The 21,955-nt window shown below is 39.5% G+C and overlaps 1 protein-coding gene across 2 annotated transcripts in view; it reads left to right on the forward strand.

Annotated features, from left to right (window-relative positions):
• The first annotated feature begins 2,726 nt into the window (after positions 1-2,726).
• The window catches only part of znf236 (zinc finger protein 236), a 52,218-nt gene continuing 32,989 nt past the window's right edge, over positions 2,727-21,955 (forward strand). Inside the window, exons 1-12 of one of the 2 annotated variants that reach the window (XM_019264926.2) lie at positions 2,727-2,863; positions 4,459-4,598; positions 7,033-7,197; positions 7,323-7,501; positions 8,628-8,758; positions 9,877-10,049; positions 16,571-16,693; positions 17,619-17,792; positions 18,508-18,685; positions 19,430-19,702; positions 20,623-20,826; positions 21,053-21,185. In XM_019264926.2, the coding sequence (XP_019120471.1) occupies positions 2,812-2,863; positions 4,459-4,598; positions 7,033-7,197; positions 7,323-7,501; positions 8,628-8,758; positions 9,877-10,049; positions 16,571-16,693; positions 17,619-17,792; positions 18,508-18,685; positions 19,430-19,702; positions 20,623-20,826; positions 21,053-21,185 (1,925 nt within the window). In that variant the 5' untranslated portion in view covers positions 2,727-2,811. The remainder of the gene's footprint in view (positions 2,864-4,458; positions 4,599-7,032; positions 7,198-7,322; positions 7,502-8,627; positions 8,759-9,876; positions 10,050-16,570; positions 16,694-17,618; positions 17,793-18,507; positions 18,686-19,429; positions 19,703-20,622; positions 20,827-21,052; positions 21,186-21,955) is intronic. The other variant, XM_019264927.2, reaches the window with a different exon arrangement.

Genomic DNA, 21,955 nt, shown 5'->3' on the forward strand with positions numbered 1-21,955 from the left:
TTTCTTTTTTTTTTTGAAGAACAATAGGCTGTGGTTCATTAGATAACAGAACATACAGGTTTTAACCAGTCATTTCGCTGGAATTTTGCAATAACTGAATGATAATGCTAAACTCACACATTTGCATATCGCATAAAAATGTAGAGTAGACACTTTTAAAAGCAGATTTCGGGTCAGGATGACACTGACCTTGAGATAAAATTTCATTACCTTCTACTCCCAAACGTCTTTCCGTTTGTAAATGTTCTTTCAATGAGACACAAATTTCCCTGACTTTCCTGTTTCTAAGATCTAAAAATTCAAGATATTCCACACGAGGTGACCAGATGGAACTGCAGGATTTATTTTCTATTTGGTCACCAAATCAATTAACAAATGAATTCACAAAGAGTTTTTGTTCCACTCTGGACATCCATACTCTGCCCTTCTTCCTTTATTTCAACACACAGCTCTGCTTCCCATTGGTCTGTATTCCATATATAGAGTGTCTATTTGTGTCGACTGAACACATAAATTCTTTTAACTTCCTGTCATTGTGCATTTAAGAAGAGATGTTATCAATACCAACACCAGATTATGAACAGGGACAAATATTTAAAAAGAGACATGGATCTAGTCTTTAACATGCCTAAATAATCCTCTATGTATTTATGTGTGGGTGTGTGAGCTGCCTGTGTGTCTTTCAGTTGGAATGTAAGGTCAGTTTCAAGTGTTGGGTAGGATATTCACCCCGTGGTTATACATCATTTAGCTGCGAGTCGTTAACACGTTCATATCCAGATATGTTCTGAGGTGAAAACAGTCTTTGTGTTGAGTTGCAGTTGAGATCAGCAGAACAGTCCTAAACAGGAACATCAGCACAGTCAGCGTGTTGGCGTCTCTATGATTACTGGCCCATAAATGACCAAAGCCATTCATAACTCATTGCCTCCCTCTGCTGGTGTTAATGGGCAGTTTATATCCTTTTAAAAATGAACACGATATATATATGTGGCAATGCTGAACTGATATTTAACACTTTATGCTACTGTTAAGTCTGATACTCCTAATGGACATAAACTATGCCATGGATAACTTTATAAACATTACTTAAAATGTACTGTTAGTATCAATAATAATACAGTAATATCTCTATACTATGTCCCACTGGCAATCAATATTTATATATTTTGTGGTGTTTTTTATCGTATAGCACAACCACAACTTTCCAATGATTTTCCTCTTTGATTTTAAATGAATACAATACATACATTAATGAAATATGATACAATACAATACAGTAGTTTCTTTAGTTCTGAATTGAACTTCATGGATTTGAGGTGAAACATCTTCAAGAATTTAAGCAAGTCCAACTGTCTATTTTACTCTTCAATGGACACTATGGCCTAGATCAGTGGTTTCCAAAGTGGGTGTCGGGACATTAAACATAAAATGTTATTAAACAAAATATGTTAATCTATTAGAATTAGCATATCTTAGCATCAATTGTAACAAAAGATAAAAAATTGTTACCTAATAATAGTCTCATTAGGCAAGGTTAATGTTGAAATTATATTATAGTTGCTCGATTATAAATAATACTGTTATTTTTTTGTGGTGTTATGCTTGTGTTTCAATATTAGTATATTATTATTAGTGCATGTGTGATGTTGCGCACAATGTTTGTGTACTTCTACCACCTCTAGGGATAGTCCGGGTTGTCACTGGCACCGTTATTTTGGGGATCGTGGACTGAAAAGTTTGGGAACCCCTGACCTAGATGACTGAGAATCTTCACAGACATACAACACAGCGTGTTCATAACACTCAGGATAAGATACTTTCTCTCTAGTTGAATTTAAGTCTGACTTTGTTACATTTGTGAATAGCTTGCCCGATGATAGGACATGAACATTTCAACATTTAAGATTACTTTTGGGCTTTTGAATCTTTATTTTGGACAGTGACAGCTGAAGAGTGACAGGAAAGTAGGGACAGTTATGGTACTTTTTACTTTTAACAGTGTGTTTACTGTTGCATACTGTTTAAAAATCAAAAATGAGCCATGGAGACTTTATTTATACCCTGGTTAAATGTTAAAAATGTTGCCTATGTTAGACAGAGAGGGTAAGAATGCAGTACCTTCCTGCAGGGCCTTGTTTTTTTTTAAGTTAGTACAGTTATGTTACCACAAAACAACACACACAATGGGGCTTTTATAGATAGATAGATATACTTTATTTATCCCAAGCTGGGAAATTATAGTGCAGCAGCAGCATTACACAAAGTGACAAGTGACAACATAAGAATAAAATATACTATAAAGCAAACTATACATAATAAAATATCAAAAAGCAATAGTAAATACGATAAAATAAAATATATTGTACAGAGGTATATACAGCAAGTTGGCAGTGTTGATATGTACAAAGTACTTTTAGGGGCCCCTGAGTGTTGACTAACAGTCTACAGCTATGGATGCAATCAAGACTATTTCTCTTGAATATACATTTAAATATGTTATTAACTCATATCTTGATTTGAGGAGAACAAAAAAAAATTATGTCTGCAAAATGACAGAAATGAACTAGAACTAGACTGTGTATGCCACATTATATGAATATTTCACTCATTAGTTATTCATAATTCTAGTAGCTCGCTCCATTGCCAGTGTGTGCACCTGAGGGTGCATGTACAATGGGGCAGACGGTAGATGTCTCCCTACTCCGTGCAGCTGTGTGTCTTCACGGGCACAATGCTGTCTACAGATGAGCGAGTCGCCATTTTGAAAAGCAAATCGTTCACAGCACACCCACCCTGAGTACTGGAACTATGCCGCGGGGCCGGCCTCGCAAACAGAGAGTTAAAAGCAGCGACGAAACAGGTAACAAGTACCAAAATGCAAGGAATAAAAAATACAGATTATCGGCTATCCAAATAATCCGCTATTATTTGGGCAAACATCTCTGTATCTTTTATAATAACACTTCAATGTGGTGTATATAGTCCCCGGATATAGTATTGCGGGTGGGCTTTGCTTTGTGCGGCGAAGGAGTGATTGAGGCGGAATGATATTAATAACATCTCGGTGCCTCTTCTTATTGGCTTCCATTCTAAATTGGTGTCCGCGAGGGGAAGAGCCGCGGCGTTGTGTGCCGTTAGTCTCCGCGCGCTTTTTTTTTACACTTTATATTTGTTTATTACTAATACGTCGTTAGCTTGTTGTTGCTAACTAGCCCGCTTCGCTACCGCTAGCTCCCAGGCTAGCACGCCACAAATGTTGGCCATTGTTATTGTTGTCTCGCTCGGCTGTCCAGCTGCTGATGGAGCAGCGGTGTACTGTCAATAAGTAGTCATGTTCACCAATGGACGGCACCCAAAGTAGCGGTGCACTGTCCGCTCAGTTCACTGGCATTTTAATGTCACCGTCGGATTACAATATTTAGGTCAGCTTAGTTATAACGACACGTTAGTCGGGCAACTTGAATGCTAAGTTAATACACAATTACGTTATTAAGTGCAAATGAGTTGACCGTAAAAACAAACACTATACGATAGCGTCACATTAAAACGTTACATTGGGTTAATTTCGTGTAATTAAGCGCCCTACTGTCATTACAATGTCCGTGACGGTGACAGCCAAGATGGGCGTGTGTTGAGCCAAACTGTTGAATATCGACATCAGAAGTTCTGTTACAAACACTGACAACAGGTTCACAGAGAAAAAAAAAATGATATGAGATATAAACAGTTTTCTTTGCACAACACTGCAAGTGCATTTGCAAATAAGGCGAATTAAAAATGTAATTTTACTCCATCATGCACACAGTCATCGCTTTTAGAAGTGTTGATGTAAAGTTAAAGTGTCCATCCTGACAGGAAAAACAAAAACAGAGATATCACTGTATTCTCTAACAGTGAAATCTATCAAGTATTGAATATAGGAAAAATACAAAGAGGCTCAAACAAAAGATTGCTGTCATATCTTTGATGTTTATTGCTTAAGACTACCCGACAAAGACTTTTGCTTAGTATGGTACTGTACAATTGAAATTTTATACCGACCCGGGAAGAGTAGTTGTTGCCAAGGGAACAACTAATAGAGATCACAATAAACAAACCAATAGAACAATACAGCTCAAAGATATTAAATGAAAAGCCTTTATTCATGTGAAACTAACATATTCTTGCTTAATGCTTGAACTGAGACCCCACTTTGATATATTTTCATATGGATTTCAAGTCATAGTGTGTGTGTGTGTGTGTGTTGTTAGTATTCGACCTCATTAACATCTACCACTTCTTTGACGTTTTGTAGAGAAGACATTCATATGATGGCTTCATTTGAATATTGCTCCTGTGCAACTAAAGGGGATAAAAAGAAAATGCAGCATATCAACTACTTCAGCTGTTCTTGCCACGAGCAAGCCTCTCGAACCAGATAAAGCTATTGAAGTGTTCTTTCTTGCACTTAAAAAGATGCAGATCCCAGTGACGCCAAGGCAGAAAGTTTCAGCGATGGAGAGCTCAAGGACAAGAAGTGCACGATATGCTCTCAGATCTTTACCACCGAGAGCCAGCTGCAGAAGCATCTCCGAGAACATGAGATCAACGATAAGGCAAGTACAGCGCCCAAGTGTTTGCAATCATTGTTTGAACATTTGAACCCCTATTAACGCAGACAAAGTCAAGAGTTGGCCAGGCACCACAGTGTATATAAAAGCACAGAGATTTGTTAGGGCAGCAAGCCTCATCTGTTAATTACCTTTACAAAGCACAACAAAAACACCTTGTGGGAATAGAGGAAACTTTCCACCTTCACCTGAGTTTGGCATGGGTGAAGAAGAACATAACTTACCTGCTTTAGTTGGGTGGCTGTGTCCCAGCTACAGTTTGGATTTGGGCCAGGCTAGAGGCGTTAAAGCTGGAGGTGTCCCGGATTGTTTGCGCTCCGGCGATTTTTCACAATGCAGAAGTGTAAAAGCTGCCATGCATGCCATTGTTTATTTGGCAGCCTCGGCACAGGTCACAACTTTGTCTTGCCAATCACTATATTTGGTGCCAACTGCTTCCGAAGCTTCTGAAAACATGTTGCACACAGCAGCAAGGCGCACTTTCTCACAGTATTTTATACCAACACATGTTTTCAGTTAAGACAGTGCTTGCTAATAGTGAAGATGTGAATGAGTGTAGCCTCGGTTGAGTTGATTGAATAAACTGGTGCTGGGATGTGTAAGACGTGTATTTCTTCCGTGTCTGGGAAGAAATTGAGCGCAACATGTTCTCTGCCTCTGAACTTTGAACGGTGGGAACTATTGCGTTGAAATGTCACGGTCTGACTCTCTGGTGAATGAAAAATCAATCTGGTAGTTCTCAAAATGTTTATCTGACAAGATTACAGTACGTGGGGCTGCTTCAGTCATAGTATGCAGGAGTGGGTTTGCTGTGAGTCATTCCCGTGAAAAACTGCGTCATGCTGCTGTTCTTCTTTTGTGTTGTGGATGGGCAGAGCAGTTATAGCAGAACTATGACTGATACTGTGCTCAGAAGGACCAAAGTTGCTTAATCCAGTCCAGAAACCGCTGGCTGTAGTGCCCAGTATGAATATTACACCCCCTCCATCCCAACTGCAATTTCATCTGCTGCAGTATTCAGTTACTAATAATAGTAAATCTGTTTCAGTGGCTATTTGTTTGAATTTCCATTCCACCTGCTCATATTTGTGGTCCAACAGAGGAACATCCTAAAACACATATTGCTCTTAATCTTCAGAGCTTCCGCTGTTGGCTTTTGTTTCTGATTTATTTGGAAACTTCTTCAAAAGTGCAACGGGTGTTTTTTTAACTTTTTTTTTTTTTGTGTGTGGCCTTTTTCAAGCTTTTATTTGAAAGAGGCAGCTATAACTAGAGAGATGGGGAATGACATGGAGCAAAGGGCCACAGGTCAGATTCAAACCCTGAGCCGCTGCGGCAAAGACTGATCCTTCATACACGGGGCAGATGCTGAGCGAAACAACACCTGTTTTTTTGTTATATATTTAATCAATGACCCAAAATAAATGTGCATTAAAATAAGTGAGTAGTGCAGGGCTTTTTAAGGTGTTAATTCATGCGGGAATATTTGTGTAAATGTGTCTTCTTCTCCATATTTATCAGCTGCTTATAGCTCACACTCACATCTACACCCTCTCTGTTTTTCAAATGCACCTACACTTGCTCTCTCTTATTCTCCCTCCCTCTCTCTCTCTCTCTCTCTCTCTCTCTCTCTCTCTCTCTCTCACTCACTGTGACACACAACACACACAAGACAAGACTAGATAAGCGGCTAGGTTTTACTCCATGTCATTAACAAGAATGTTAGCCTAAGGAAAACTTCCATAATCTCTCTGCTTTGGTCTCCTCCGTCGACCATCTCTTCTGGCATGAAAAGATGATAATGGGACATAATTTGCAACTGCACCTGTAGTCGTGGGCCATTTCAATTTCAAGGCTACTATCCTCACTTACATAGACATTCTCTCCAGGCTGAGGAGCAGTAGCCTCGGGGTCTGCCACTCTGAATAAGACTCAGCGGCATTGCTCTCAGCCTTCACCACGTCGAGAAAGTACTCTAAAATCAAGTCAGTCAGCTCTCCCAATAGAAATGGAATTTAATATCAGGGCCATTTCTACCTTGAGGGAAATCATTTTTATGTTGTCCGGTAATATTCTGCACTTGTAGATCACTGTGGTCTTTCTTCATGTTTCTCCCTCACCCATAAAAACACTGTTTGGGATTAGATGATGAGGTGAAATATTATGTTTTAACACACCCATTTGTTTGCAGAATTCCATCCATAGTTCTAGGAGACACTTTTTAAAGTAGGACAGGTGGATAGCTTTTCAAGTTCACAGCAGGTATAGTTGTTTAAGTCAGTGAAGGCAGCACCTCAATCAATGCTTCAGTTTCCACCAAGAGTGTGAATGAACTGCATGTTGCAGAGCGACCCGTCTGAGATCATTTACACTTACATTATTCACTACTTCCCTCTAACTTGTCCTCTCTCGCTTGCAGCCTCACCGATGTGACCAGTGCCCACAGACTTTTAATGTGGAGTTCAACCTCACACTCCACAAGTCCACGCACACGACCTCAGACTTCACCTGCCCGGTTTGCCATAAAAAGTTCTCCCGCATTGCCAGCCTCAAATCTCACGTCATGCTGCACGAGAAGGAGGAGGTTAGTTAGCCAGCTGACCAATCAGACATAAAAACCCACTGTGGATTTGAATTCACCGCTCGTTACGAAAAAACCTTCTTCCTCTGTTTTGTGTCCACTGCTGCCTTTGCTGCCTAACACCGCAGAATTTGATCTGTGTGGAGTGCGGAGATGAGTTCATTCTCCAGAGCCAGCTCTCTCTGCACTTGGAGGAGCACCGGAAAGAGCTGTCGGGCATCAAGGTCTACACCTGCAAGAACTGCGACAAGGAGTTCAAGACATCTGCGCACCTCAAGGAGCACATGAAGTGCCACGTCAAGATGAGGTCAGACAGGGTCGCAGATATAGATTTATTTCTTTTAAACCAAGACAGCTAGAAAACTGCTCAAAGTTAAAAGAGAATCCATCAGCTGTAGACAATTTATATTCAGAACTGTTGCAGACTGAGGGGCATCTGAAACGGCAGTGAGAATATAAAGAGGCAGCACCACTTTAAAATGAAAAAAAAAAAAACATTCTTTTGAAATTCTTGTTGGAGTGGGAGCAGGTGTTACAAAATGAAGCTGGTTATGTTAACGGACAAAACCAACCTCCATCAAAATGTAACATTTGATACTTTTGCAAAAGCTTTCATTGACTGCACGAGGACATGCATGTCCAGTCACTGAAAGATTTTGCCTTGGCATTTAGCGAACAGGAAGTGACAACTTTGTACGTTCTCATTTATTCTCATGAATTAAATCCACAAGATTTTCATTAGCACGAATAAAGCCGCAAATAAGCCAACGCGAGGGCAAAAGTCCTTTTATGTTGAGCCTTGCAACAACAAAAGCTCAGGAGGAGGCGCTCTATCAGCTCATAACTGTGCACGTGGAAATTAAAGATATTGTCTAAAATGATTGGGTTCAGGGGGAAATAAGTTTACTAGTTTTATTGAGGATAAAAACACAGCTTGTCTGGTGTCAGACTTAAATTAGGTGCTGGAGCTGTAGGCTATAAAACTCAATAGAGAAAATCACCCACACACTGACATCATACTGCCTGTTAAGACTATCACACTAACCAGAGAGCTGACTGTACTAATGTCTAGTGAGTGTCTGCCAGTGTTGACTAATCTAGCACAATCTCATACAGGCAAAACACCAAAGAAGGAGGATTTGTACAGTAGAGGTTGTAATTAGGCGAACAGCACAAACATCTTTAAATAGGAAAACAATATTAAACAATGCATAACTAAGGAATGATGATTATTTACAGTGTAGTGATTTTTTTATGTGGAATACGAAGCCAATTACATGCCCATATCAATGCGTGTTTTCATACTGCCTTGTGTTTCTTCTCACTCCCTTTCAAGTATTACATAAATGCAGTTCGCCTTGAAAGGTGCTATACAAATAAATCTGCCTGGCCTAAAACAAAATTGACATTTCTTGTGTTTACTTCCTCCACAGGCCGCTCACCTCGAGTTCCAGAAACTACAAGAAAAACATTGACCGCAGTGGGTTCACAAACAGCTGCCACCACTGCGGAAAGGCTTTTAAAAAGCCCAGCCAGCTTGTTAGGCACATACGAATACACACAGGTGAGTGAAAAGCACAGAAAAAAGGGGTACGAGGCGCTCAGGTTACATAGAACGCCCATGCGAAGACGGGGATAGTGTTGTTCCTGCATGTTCCTCAAAATCTGAAGTCGATGTTTTCTAAAGTGTGGGTGGGCACTGGTACCGGGGGCTTGGTAGCTTGGTAGCATGCTGTTCCACTGCCTTAATTCGTGGGCACAGCAGGAGACTCGGCGGGTGTGTGGGCAGCGGCGGCACAGACAGAAGAGTTAGCAGGTTTTTTAATGTCCCCTAAATTTAATTCGAGAAAGTATTATATAACTGAAGTCTCTCTAAACTGGACCTCGTCTGATTAAGTTCTGCCTGATTAACTCAATGACTTAACGCCACCTGAGCAGTTCGCTGCGTTTACCCTCCAGCTCGGAGGACTCTACACCTCAGCTCAGTTCATCTCTCAGCTGTCACGCAGAGATGTCGTGTGGGTAGAATTTTGATATGCTGCTTAATGTTTAACTCTAATATCATTGCGTGGATGTGTGCTTGTTCAGCTGGTCTGGGTTTAGGTAATGCAGCCAGCAGCTTCTACCCACATGTTGTTTACCCATCATCCACATGTTAATTTGTTTGGTTGGCTGGCTCGCTGGATGACTAATGGTGGATGGAGATGATTCCTCTGTGCCTCGAATCTCAAACAGCTCTTAAGCCGATGAGGTGAAGAGTCGCTTTGGGAGACACACAAAGGAGAAGGCACACACAATATGCTTTCTGCCTTCTCTCACTTTCTCTGGTGCACAGAGTGGTTAAGGTTACAAGATTGTATTGGACTCACCTCTTTTCAGCATGAAATAATACCAGAGATGGCCTTATGTCAGTGCCATGGTGACAAAATACATTTTTTTAGCTCAAGTAAATACTTCATCTTTATTGTTTTCAAATATCTAACATTCTAATCAGCCTCACAGGCTGCTTATACTAAAATTATTCAAACAATAGAGAGAAGTAATTAAGGACATCTTTAAGTATTTAACTTTGGATTCACTGCATACCTTTATACCTTAAGTTATTTATTTAGATTATAAAAATTGCAGCAAACTCAAGTTGTCTTCAGTGTATTAAATTTGACTCGTTTGACCTTCCATCAGGTGAGAGGCCCTATAAGTGCACACATTGCGGCAAGGCTTTCAACCAGAAGGTGGTGCTGCAGACTCACATGGTGAGACACACTGGAGAGAAACCTCACCTGTGCATTTTCTGCCCTGCCTCCTTCTCCCAGAAGGGGAACCTGCACTCCCATGTTCAGAGAGTTCATTCTGAGGTAAGAGTAACAAGTGCTACGGATTTAAACGTGAAATACTCCTTACTACCTTAAATATGATTAGATAGTTACTGCTGCTGTATTACATCAGAAAATGGCGAGCAAACACTGCTTTCATAACAGCGTAAAAAGTTTTCCTTTTAAATTCTCTCCAAAGGTATTTTTCCATCCAAGTCTTTTGCAGGTTTTTAATTTAAATTCAAACTCAAATTCAACTGTGCACTTCCCCTCACTGTTATTGCAGCGCAAAGGATTGTAAATAGAGGAACTAACATGACCTCAAAATACATTCTCCAGACTGCACACCATCAATTTTTCCAGTCTCTGAAACTGACAGAAAAGTTAGACACATCAGTCACTACTTGCATCCTTGCTAAGTCCTCCTGGTATTTAGCAAAAAATTAGAAACAAGTCTTAGTAACTTGTTTTCAGTGCAATAACAACAGAGAGCTGTAGCTTTTATCATCATGGACACATTTTGTTTGTGACGTATTCTCATAAATGGACGAGAATTGATTCTGTCATGCCAGTCTTCAAACAATATTGAACTAAGTGATTAGTTTAGGCAAACATGAGTTTCAGTTTTTACTGTATATTAACGCACTAATGAAGAACAGATTGTCTACGTGTGAATTAGCACATCACACTTAGAGTAATTTGCAGATATGAAAATACAGTCGTCCCTCGCTATAACGCGGTTCACTTTTCGCGGACTCACTGTTTCGCGGATTTTTTTGTGTGTAATTTTGCATGCTTTTTTTTACAGCGTACTGTACAGTATGAACGCGCATTGTGTTCTGCACATGTGTTCTGCGTCCTGATTAATTAAGGGAGTACTGTACAAAATGCATGTAAAAAGGTGTATAAAAGTGTGTGGTTAGGGGTTTTACGGCCTTAAAACATGTATAATAATTGTAAAACTTACTTCGCGGATTCGTTTATTGCGGGGGTTTTTTAGAACGTATCCTCTGGGATAAACGTGGGACCACTGTACAAAATTTTGTTAGGAAAGAACGATCTTAAAGTGTGTTGGTTGTGTGTAGAATGTCTGAATGCTTTCAGTAAAAGTAGCTTGTGCTTTTAAATTGCTGACAGACCCGTCTTTGTTGTTTACCTGCAAAAATCCTCCCTATCTATATAAAGATATCAGATAAGATGAGAGCAGGAAAACAAAAACTACATTTTATGTCATGGACTCAGACATACTGCTCACACCGAGAATCTGTCAGATAGTTTTCATGCTTTTTACCAGGCCTTGGTAATTCACTTATTTCTTTTATTCCGGTTGTTGTCCAAGATATTTTTCGGTCTCTTTTTGTGCTCTCTCCTTCACGCACACGCTAAATTACCAGCCCTCCTGATCACAGCTTGTTACATTCAATATCGTGGGACGCCTCGCCTATTGTTTGGCTGTTGGAAATAGAATGAGGTGAAATTGCAGTTCCTCATCTGGTTCTGTCTTTGGTAAACACTTCACAGTAGCCAATTTTAAAGACCCCTCCTAAATTAATCCTAATTTAGCATGGACACTGGTCTGTAGCGGTGCCCTGTCACAGAGGTCACTTCCTCTTAGCACCAAACTGTGGTGAAGAGGTTGAAATAGAGACAGGTACATCAAAGTCCCCTCCAGATGTCCAAATGTCCATATTGACAGATAATGATTTCTCCTGTGTGTGTGTGTGTGTGTGTGTGTGTGTGTGTGTATGTGTGTGTGCGTTAATGTGTGTTAATGGGCGGAGTGATAGTGGTGAGAGTAGCTCTGAGTTGATGACTACTTCCAATAATGTGGCTCCAGTCTGGACTGGGTCAGCTTTTTGGCAGCCTGATTGTAAGGCAGCACAATGGCCTCCATCACAGGAGGTGCAGTGAGTCCCCCATCAATGTTTAGTGCTGCTGCATTTATCAAAATTGTAACAAAGCCTTAAAGTATAAATAAAAGATGCTTTGCTTGCTTGCACACCAGGCTCCACACTAATTTATTTGACTACTACCAGTGCCAACCGAAGAATAAATTCACTTGGGTTTAGGCTGTAGCTTCTGAAAATTTGATATTTGAATCTAAAATTGCTGTCACAGTGGTCTGTCTGAAAATGACACCCCCATCAGACTCAGACTATACTGCATATTTAGTACAAATTAGTATAGCATACTTACTGACATGCCAAAATAAGATGAATGTGGTCAACCTTATTCCTGCTAAACATCAGCATGTTACCATTGTTATTGTGCGTCATCTGCATTAGCATTGTAATGTAATTCAGCGTCACTATGCAGCCTCTACCATCATAGTCTTGTTAGTAAAGATCGGTGCCTTATTTAACACCAACATCATTCTTCAGCAGAATCCCAGATCAGTTCAAATGATGTCACGCATATTTGTTGTGACTGTATCTTCCCGGCATACTTTGAAGCGGCACAGGATTTGTTATTCTTTCATCCTTCTTGTCATCTGCTGTGTAGTCACAGAATCTGAAAGGCAAAGGCGAATACTTTACCCAAAATCCCACTGAAAAGAGATAGCTGAGAATAGCAAACATTTAGGGCATGACTTGGTTATCATTTTTCATGCTAAGACTGTTCAAAGGGATATGTAGGACTTCAGGAGGAATTGCTCATTTAGTCTGGTTTGCAGGTTTTAAACAAAATCATTCAACATTTGATGGCACCAAATCAACATGCCAAGATGCCTGGAAATGGCTTCAGCAGAACTGCATTTGATGTGAGAATGTAATCTGAGCCACAGGAAACAGCCAAAAAACACAAGGGTTTCTGGGTATAAGGAGACAGACATATCAGCAGTTTTCCCAGTTTGCCTGTTAGAACAAAATAAAGCAGGTGCCAGGTGTTATGAAATTTCCTATCCTTAGGTTACACAAGGTCACGTGTGGGCGTTGAGGTCCTCGGCTGTATTAGTTGTTTGGCTTTGGTTGAGAACAGTAGGTCCCAGTCTATCTCAACACTGTGGTGGCCAGGGTCGAAGAGACCTATTGCTGCCTTCCTAGACATAATAGATAGCTTTCTGTTGACGGTCCAATCGGCATAAACAGACATCTGTGTCTCCAGACTAGAATATGTTGACTAACACCTCCATAAGTTAAAACATTCTCTTTGACTAATTCTGGGCGTGGAGTATTTGTGGTGTTATCTTGGGGTTTAAAGTCTATCCACCAGGATGAGTTGGGCAGAATGTGAGACTGACTCAGACACTTCTGATGTACTTTGAGTGTCTCTATTTCTCCTTGATCAAGCGTCAATAAATAATACAGCATAAGACATCAGAGGCTCCTGAACATGATCTCTACAGTATGTGATGGTCAAAAACATCTTTAAAGCTACTGACTTAATTATAGCTTTTAAAAAGAAATATAAGAAATGAATTAAACTGTACAAACATATCTATACCTCTTTTATGTGTCTGTAGTGGGGGTGTTATAAAGGTGTTTCTCACACACTCACTCACTCTGATGAGTTAGTCAGGTTGTATTAATGCTTTTGTTGATAATATTTGATGATTTTTTTCCCCAACCGTCATGTTCCATTGCACCATGGAAAAGGTTTGTCACATGACATTTTCTTTCAGGGGTTCAATAGGTCAAAAGACACCTTGTCTTACACTTAATCATTGCCTTTTCCACAAAATAAATTTGAACGAATTGAATCACGGATATGTTTTTTTTCTCACTTGCTCACGATCGTGTATTCCATGCTAAAAGCCTGCGATGGGTTGATTGAATTACTTCTGGAAAGCCAAACAGCAGGACCATTTGAATAATGCATCTAATTTTCACAAGTGTTCTTCAGCTTTCCTGTTCCACATAGAGTTTGTCCTTATGATGGACTGACTTTATGAATAAATTATGGTCAGGTGTTATTTGCAATAGATTGCATGTGCAGATGCATATTCAGGAGCCAGGAGAGTAAAATCATCATGGTTAAATCCAATAAAGTGTTTATTAGTGTGGGGTGACAACACTGTCGGCACATAAACTGACATCTAAAACCTTCGCTCATCACAGATTCAGGTCAACAAGTCAACAATCCCTAAGCCTCACGGAAAGTGATGTACAAACTATTAAGTTTGAGTGTGTACAGTATGTACTAAAATAGTCAGAAGGTTTGAGGATTCAGTAAGTGAAGGAGTCAAATTATTATTGTATGCAAAGAGGCTTTCTCCAGGTCAAATCATAGCTAAACTCCAAGTTTCTAAGAGGACAGTGCATGGAACTCTAAACCTCTTTGCAGAAACTGGATAAGTTGTATCCAAGGCACGATCAGCCAAACCAAAAGAATTGACCACATTATCAGAAAATAGCAAGAAATAGTAGAAAAAAAGTTCTACTGGTGAATCCAAGTCTGATATTTATAGCAGTAAGAGAAGGGCATATGTAAGGAGACAAACAGGAGACAGAAGGATACCACAGTGCATCAAACCCTCAGTGAAACATGGAGTGGGGAATATTCAGGTCTGAGAGTGTTTTACCTACTCCAGAGTTGGACACATGTACTGAGTTGACTACACTCTGACCAAGGTGAAGCAGCACTCCATTCTTCAGAGACATGCTACACTCTTTGGTTTGCATATTTGTGGAGAAGGGTTCATACCGAAGAATGACCTCAAAGACACCTCAAAGCTTTGCAAGAACTACTTCAAAATCAAGGATTATGTTGTGTCATGGACTTTCCTGTAGTCACCTGACCTTAACCCCTCTGAACATTTATGGAGGCACTTGAAGACTGAAAAAGCCGAGCGTTCTGGGACGTCACAAACAGCTCATTGGAACATTGTCAGATCATGCTTGGATAACCACGAGTCATCAGGTTTCAGTCGGGATGCTGTCATTAAAGAATGTTGGACATAGCAAAGATATTCTGAAATTCATTTCTCACCCAATTGTTAACAATAACAGCGAGGAAGAAATTGTTCTAGGCAGTGTACTCATTTAGGATCCTAGTGGCTATCTGTGGTTGAATTTCCCCACCGGGAGCAATGTGCTCAACATGTAGAACTGGAGGAGCCGGGCATCAAATCACAGATCACCGATCTGGTTAGTGGATGACCCGCTCTGCCTAATGTTGTCCCAAGTAGTCACTTAGGATAATACTACATGGGCTCTGGAACATTTAGGAAAACTATTGGTGGTAAACAGAGTCCGTCACTGCATCTAAAAATCCAAGTTAAGAAAGAGAAAAAGCCGTTTGTCAACAACATCCAGAAACGCCACAGCATGCCAGTGTTCTTGGAAACGGCACTGCACAACAACAGAGTTATTATTCCATGCCAACCAGCTTTCTACTTCCTTAATGTGACCTAGCTAATCTTGCTGCCTTCAGTATCCTGAAGAAAAATAATGAATTCTTTTTGTTAATATCCCTCCTAATTTTCCTTGTTGCATCAACCGCTAGATACTAATTTCCATCATCTTCCCACTCTCTCTCTCCACAGAGCTGATTTCTGCCCTGATCTTTTCTCCATTGTTGTCGTTTCTCCTCCGCCTCCTCATATGACATCTATTCCACCTCTCTCCATTCTTTGTGGTAATGATTACCACTACAGTGAAAACACCATACTAATTCCCTGGTTCCTCCCCTCCTGCCCAACCATCTTTCCAATATGTTCCACAACTATGCACACTCATTCTTGACTCAGCTGCCACATACCTATTATCATGATGGTGATAACACCTTACTGGAGATCTTTTATATGCCCCCACAGTCTGAGGACCATGCTCTAAATGCATCCTTTCTGGTGTCTTGGGAGTTCAGCCACCCTTTCTTCACAAGTTCTCTCAACTTCCTGTCAATGACCCCCGTCCACTGACACTCATCTTCCACTCTACTGCCCCTCATGGAAAAGTAATCAACTTCCTCCAGGCTTTTATTTTTGCTACGCCCTCAATAGTCACACTCGCTCGCATGGATTTATTTTTTTCTTATACTCCTCTTACATTTCTTCTTTCAGGTTCTGACATTTTTTAAGCATCATTACCACTTGCTGTCACCTCTGTTCTGGTTGTATCTCAAGCTGTTATTCTCTCTCTCTCTTACATCAGCATCTTACTCATCCCTACTCAGTTTGTAAGTCAGTTTGAGCATTAGTGCATATAATAAATATAAGGAGCCATCAGGTGGTGATAATAACAGAAGAAGAGAACATGTTATTATAGATCAGAATAAATGGCTCTCAAAGCAGGGTAAGCACTCATAATTTATACCTAATATATAAATGCGCACACGCTTGAGCAGCTCTTGATGAAATGCAAGAAAATTTACTATTATGTCTGTATAAACTGTGTGTACATTGATATAACATCCTTCATGCTTAGGCCACTAACAAGAGCATCTGCAACTTCAACTACAGCACAATGTTTTTAGTTTGTTTGATATTTAGCAGTTTCTGATAAAACCGAAATGAAATATAGATATTTTCTAGATTTTCAGTACCTGGAGAGGAGCTTTAATATCAAAACGTACACAAAGCAGTCATAAATAATGTGTTGTATGTGTTTTCTATTCTCTGACAGACTAAAGGTGTACCGCTGTTCCCGTGCATGGACTGCAGCTGCGCATTCAAGAAGCTGGGCAGTCTGAACGCCCACATCAGTAAGATGCACATCTCAGTGATTGAGGTGCCTTCCAGCACTCCGGTAAGAGGACAGTGTGCCCAACATCCGCTTTTAAGTATATTCTAATATATTCACTCTTTAGTGAAAGAGTTTAATGAGACATAGTAGAGAGTTCTTGCCACACAATTAGTATGCAATTTATGCCAGTATTCAAGACAGATTAATGTTCTAATGCTCCTCAAGTAACGTTGATGGCTTACTGTCCTATTTCTGTGAAGTGGGTGTTTCTTACTTGGTTGACTTTTAATTGTTTCTGTCTGCTTTCTTTTTCCTGTGTGAAGTGATAAGCCATTATCTCCTTTTAAAAAAAGGCTGATATACTGAAATACTATTCATATACTTATTCTTAGAGAGACAGAGACAGATACAAGGTACCACAGGTATAATTCAACCAAGTCGCAGATAAATAGAAGGGATCTTGTTGAAATATGAAGCTATATTTCATTCAGGATTATTCTTTAGTTGCTTTAAAATGTTGGGAGCCTGCTTCCTTTTTGAAATGTTTTTTTTTAGTCCCTTTGTTTACTGGTAGAGCTTGATACTGTAAAAGCTCTAAAAGCTTCATTTTCATTTGCTGAAAGAGCAGCAGCAGTAGTAATTAGTAGGTGATTAATTACTTATTAAAAGTTTAGTGATGTTAAAATGTTACATGACACATATCCAACATAAACCAACCTTGTATAAGTAACTATACCCACTATCTGTATTTATTTCAATGTCTTTGATGGCATGATGCATGAAGTGTCAATGATTCACACAGAAGTAGACACTGATTAACATTTTGTTCAGTAATGGCCATTCCTCTGCTAATTCTACACCCCAGAGAGCCCTAAATAAATAAAAAAGAGTCAGCTTTCAAATCAGTGCCTGCCCTGATCTGTCACAACGGCCCTCATCTTCTTTCTTCTCTTCTTCTCGGTCCATTCCCCCTCTTTTTCTCCTATAGGAGACAGAGACAACAGGTCAAGCTCCTGGGGGGTCAGAGGGCGGCGAGGGGGTGACAGATGTCATTCAGCAACTTTTAGAGCTGTCTGAGCAGGTCAGCGGTGAGACTGCACAGCCCCAACCTCCAGAGCCAGCTATTACCATGGAAACTGCCATCAACCAGGACATTCTACAGGTGAGCGAATTATATTCTACCACTAAATAAATTAGATGGAACAAAACTCAGTGGTATTCATGGACCGACAACCTGAGAAGCACATCCCCCAGATCTAACCTACGGTATATTCAAATATTAATCTTAAAGAAAGACAGCAACCTCTCAGTGTGACATGCATTAGATATGAGAGTGGACAAAACCTCATCGTTTGGAAGCTTCTCCTTGTCATTCTGCAACATCACTTTAGTGGCACCATTTATGTGTAAATAAGTTAGATGATCGGAGGATCCACAGTGGTAATATATTTGGACACAGAGAAAGAGATGAAAAGAAGAAATGTTTTCCATAAACTTTAAAATGTCCCTGAAATAATGTTTGCTTCAACCCAAATGATATGCTTTGGTGAGTGAATGGATTCTTCACAGTGGTGAACTGTCTGGGGGAAAAGAGAAAATGAATTCAGACCAGGAAGCTTTATAAATGACTACTGCCAAAGAGTTGAATAGAGCCTCTGCTCTCCAACACAAAATGATGTGATTATCATTGAGCTTTTCCTTTTTTTTGGCAGATCTTTTCAGAGTATTCTTAATACTCTTATAATAATCTCTATATATTAACAATAATTAAGATACATTCTCTTATTCAACTTTGTGTAACAGTAATATGATGTAGTAATGTATAGGTTTTTTTTTTATGTTTTCGAGTTGTGATGTTTTGTGTTCTGTGTCTGTAGCAAGCTCTGGAGAACAGCGGGCTGAGTGTGGTCCAACCACAGGGTGACACCACATCCAGAGAGTCACAGAACCAGACCACGGAAGGTTCTGCGGTAGAAAGCAAGAAAGTACAAGGTCCTGAAAAACCAGTCAGGGAGAAGAAAAGGAGCGTTTTTAAGAAACCTATACAAATGCCAGGTAGGCGGGATATGACACAAACCACGTAAAATTGACTCACTGAATCACAAAAAAACTTCAAGTTCTAGGCTAAGAATATGCTTAAATTCAAATATGCTCTGTAATAAAGTATACTTCAAATAGCAGTTTAGTAGAGTTGCAGTAATTATTCAGACAGGAAGATATTCGCCAACTATTTTGACATTAATCGTTAATTTTTCTTGCACGAATGGCAGAATGTTCTCAGCCCCTCAAATATTTCCTGAATGTCTTTGGGTTTTGGGCTGACAAAAGACACTTAAAGACATCACTTTGAGAATTTTTTCTCAATTTTAGGTAATTTCAGGTAATTTTTCACATTGATGTTTTATAGATACATCGATTAATCTAGAAAATTATTGACAGATTAATCTATAATAACCCTGCAAATAAGATGTAATGATAAAGGAAGTGGAAGTGCTTGGATTTTTTAAAATTCTAATAAATGAATTCTAATAATTGATCAGTCCAGTTATTTACTAAGTAAATATACCAAATATTTAGAGCTTTAAAAATACATGCTTGTATTATGTGTGTCCATATAATTATAAAATGATGTATTCTGTTTACTGGCTGCTGTTCAAAGTAAATCAGAAAATCTTTCATTTTATTTTTCAAGTTTCATCAATCAGTGATTTGTAATGATAGATCAACAATAACAGCTTTCAGATGCAGCCGTCATCTGACAGACACCGGACAGCTGCTTCACTCTTCCTTCCTTTCCAGGCTCCATCAGGGAGGAGAATGGCGTTCGTTGGCATGGCTGCCCATACTGCTCCAAGGAGTTCAAGAAGCCCAGCGATCTTGTTCGCCACATCCGCATCCACACCCATGAGAAGCCTTTCAAGTGCAAACAGTGCTTCAGAGCTTTTGCAGTCAAGAGTACCCTCACAGCACATATGAAAACGCACACGGGTATCAAGGCCTTTGAGTGTCAGTGCTGTCTGAAGTGCTTCTCCACTTCTGGCAGCATGAAGGTACACATGCGGCTGCATACAGGTGAGAAGCAGGCCCACTTCATTAAACAGTTACATTTAAAGCCAAAGTAAAATGAACATTTGAACACACTTCTTTCACTTTATTGGCTCTCATGTCACATCATATACCGGTATACTGTGTGCACAAGTTAAAGGAGACATATATTTTATAAAGAGTACGGTTTAGACCTACGCTATATAAACAAAAGTGCCCTGATATTTGAATGGAATTAAACTGAACTTTAAACATAATGTTTTCAGTTTCATGGCAGCTTCGATCATTTAGAATACAGTTATATGTTATTCTAAATTACACACCAAATAGCAAAAGCTGGACCCGTGTAAATATGGTGTTGCTGCTACAGCTAGAGCCCTCATTTAAATTTATGTGTTATGCAGTCATTCTGATTTTGCTTCTCACAGAGATAACCCCTGGACATGAAATGTCAGTATTAATGTGAATAAACCAAACTGTGTAACAGTTTAATTATCGTGCATCTGTGCATTAGTTTTTGCCTCTCTTAATTTCTTTGTAATGGCACTGTTAGGTGTTCTGGTGTGTGTTAGCTCTAAGCGAAGGTTTTTTATAAATATGTCCACAGCTCTGTTTCTTACCAAGGATTTGTGCTTTATCCAGTTTTATATCTTTGTCACTTTTCCTTGTGCTGTTTTTTGGTTTCATAGAAAAGTATAAAAATATTGTCTCCTGCTAACTGAAAGGCTTTGTAACCTTTTTGTAGACAAAAATTAAATAAAATTACATGAGCTTGCTCACTTTTTTGGTTTCATATCATTTTTTTTAGATTGGGTTAGGGACAGTAAATCCTGATATTTATGTAAATTGTCTTTTTTTAGACTATTTTTCTCAAAGATCAGAATCAGCCTAATTCTCTAAATTCTAATTCTCCAAAAGCGCAATTTTTTTCCCTTCACTTTTCTTAGGTGTCCGTCCTTTCCCCTGCCCTCACTGTGACAAGATCTTTCGCACGTCAGGCCACAGGAAAACACACATTGCTTCTCACTTCAAAAGCTTACAGCAGAAGAAGCACAAGTTTCCCAGAAAAACCAACAAAGCCAAAGTGTCCAAGAGTAACCTACCTCTGCCTGATATCCCCCTGCAGGAACCCATCCTCATCACTGACTTTGGTAAGAGCACGTGTAGACAGGTATATGTATACACATGAGGTGTTGTTTGTCTGTGTTCATTGTTGTAAACACACAGTGTATCAGGTGTTCTTGGGATAAAGTGGTATGCATCTTTCAGTAGCTTTATTGTTGATGTTTCTTCACGTGTGCTGTGTGTTTCTGCAAAAAGTGAGATGTCTTTTCACATGGAAGTCAACATTTTGCTTGTTCACGTGTTGCTTGACAGGCCTCATCCCATCCCAGAACCCTCGCTTGGCTTTTCAACAATACCTTGAGGTGGTGGGCAGTGACCGCCCGTACAAGTGCCAGTTCTGTAGTAAGGCCTACAAGAAATCAAGCCATCTTAAACAACATGTCAGGTAAAGTTTCTTTATAACACTAGATTAAAGTGCTAAATTTGGTAAAATCAAGCAAATACAGGTCAAATACCAAATTCTGTGAAATAAGATTGACTAAAAACAATAAATAAATAAAAACAATAACATAAAACATATTGAAATGGGCAAAATAAATAACTTTAGGCTAACACTGATAGAAGGCTATTTGTTTTTATGAAAGATAGTTTTTGAGAAGTGATTTAAAATATATTACTGAATCTACAAGCCTTCAGGTAAGGAGTTCAAAAAAAGCTGGTTTCCTTTGGTCTTAAAATGGGATTAAGCAACAGCCAGATAAGCCCTGTTTAAGCGTTTGAGGCTGCGCTCTGGCTTGTGGGGGAGGAGAAATTCAGCCATAAAGCTAAGTGCCTGCCCATGAGCCTGCCCATGAAGTGCTTTAAATGCGATCAGTAAATCTATCTAATGAAACCAGCAAAGAGAGGTCAGAACAGGTGCATTTTGTACCAACTGAAGGCATGTGATTGCGTTTTTAACCCTGAATACAGGGAATTGCAGTAATCGCACAGGGGAGGAAAGACCTGATTTGGAGGAACCATGATTAGGCAACGTTTGTGACTTGGTTGAAAGATAACACTGAGGTTTCCAGCTGCAGTTTTGATATTTGAAGATATTCTAACAATTTTAATGAAACAAATACAAATAATTTCTAATTTATTTTCCTTTAGTCAAAAAAGAGTTTTGGAACATCCAACACTTGATTTCTGCCGTCTTATTCCGCATAACAGTGTTAT

The sequence above is a fragment of the Larimichthys crocea genome, chromosome XIII (assembly GCF_000972845.2).
Source record: "Larimichthys crocea isolate SSNF chromosome XIII, L_crocea_2.0, whole genome shotgun sequence".
Classification (NCBI taxonomy): Eukaryota; Metazoa; Chordata; class Actinopteri; family Sciaenidae; genus Larimichthys; species Larimichthys crocea.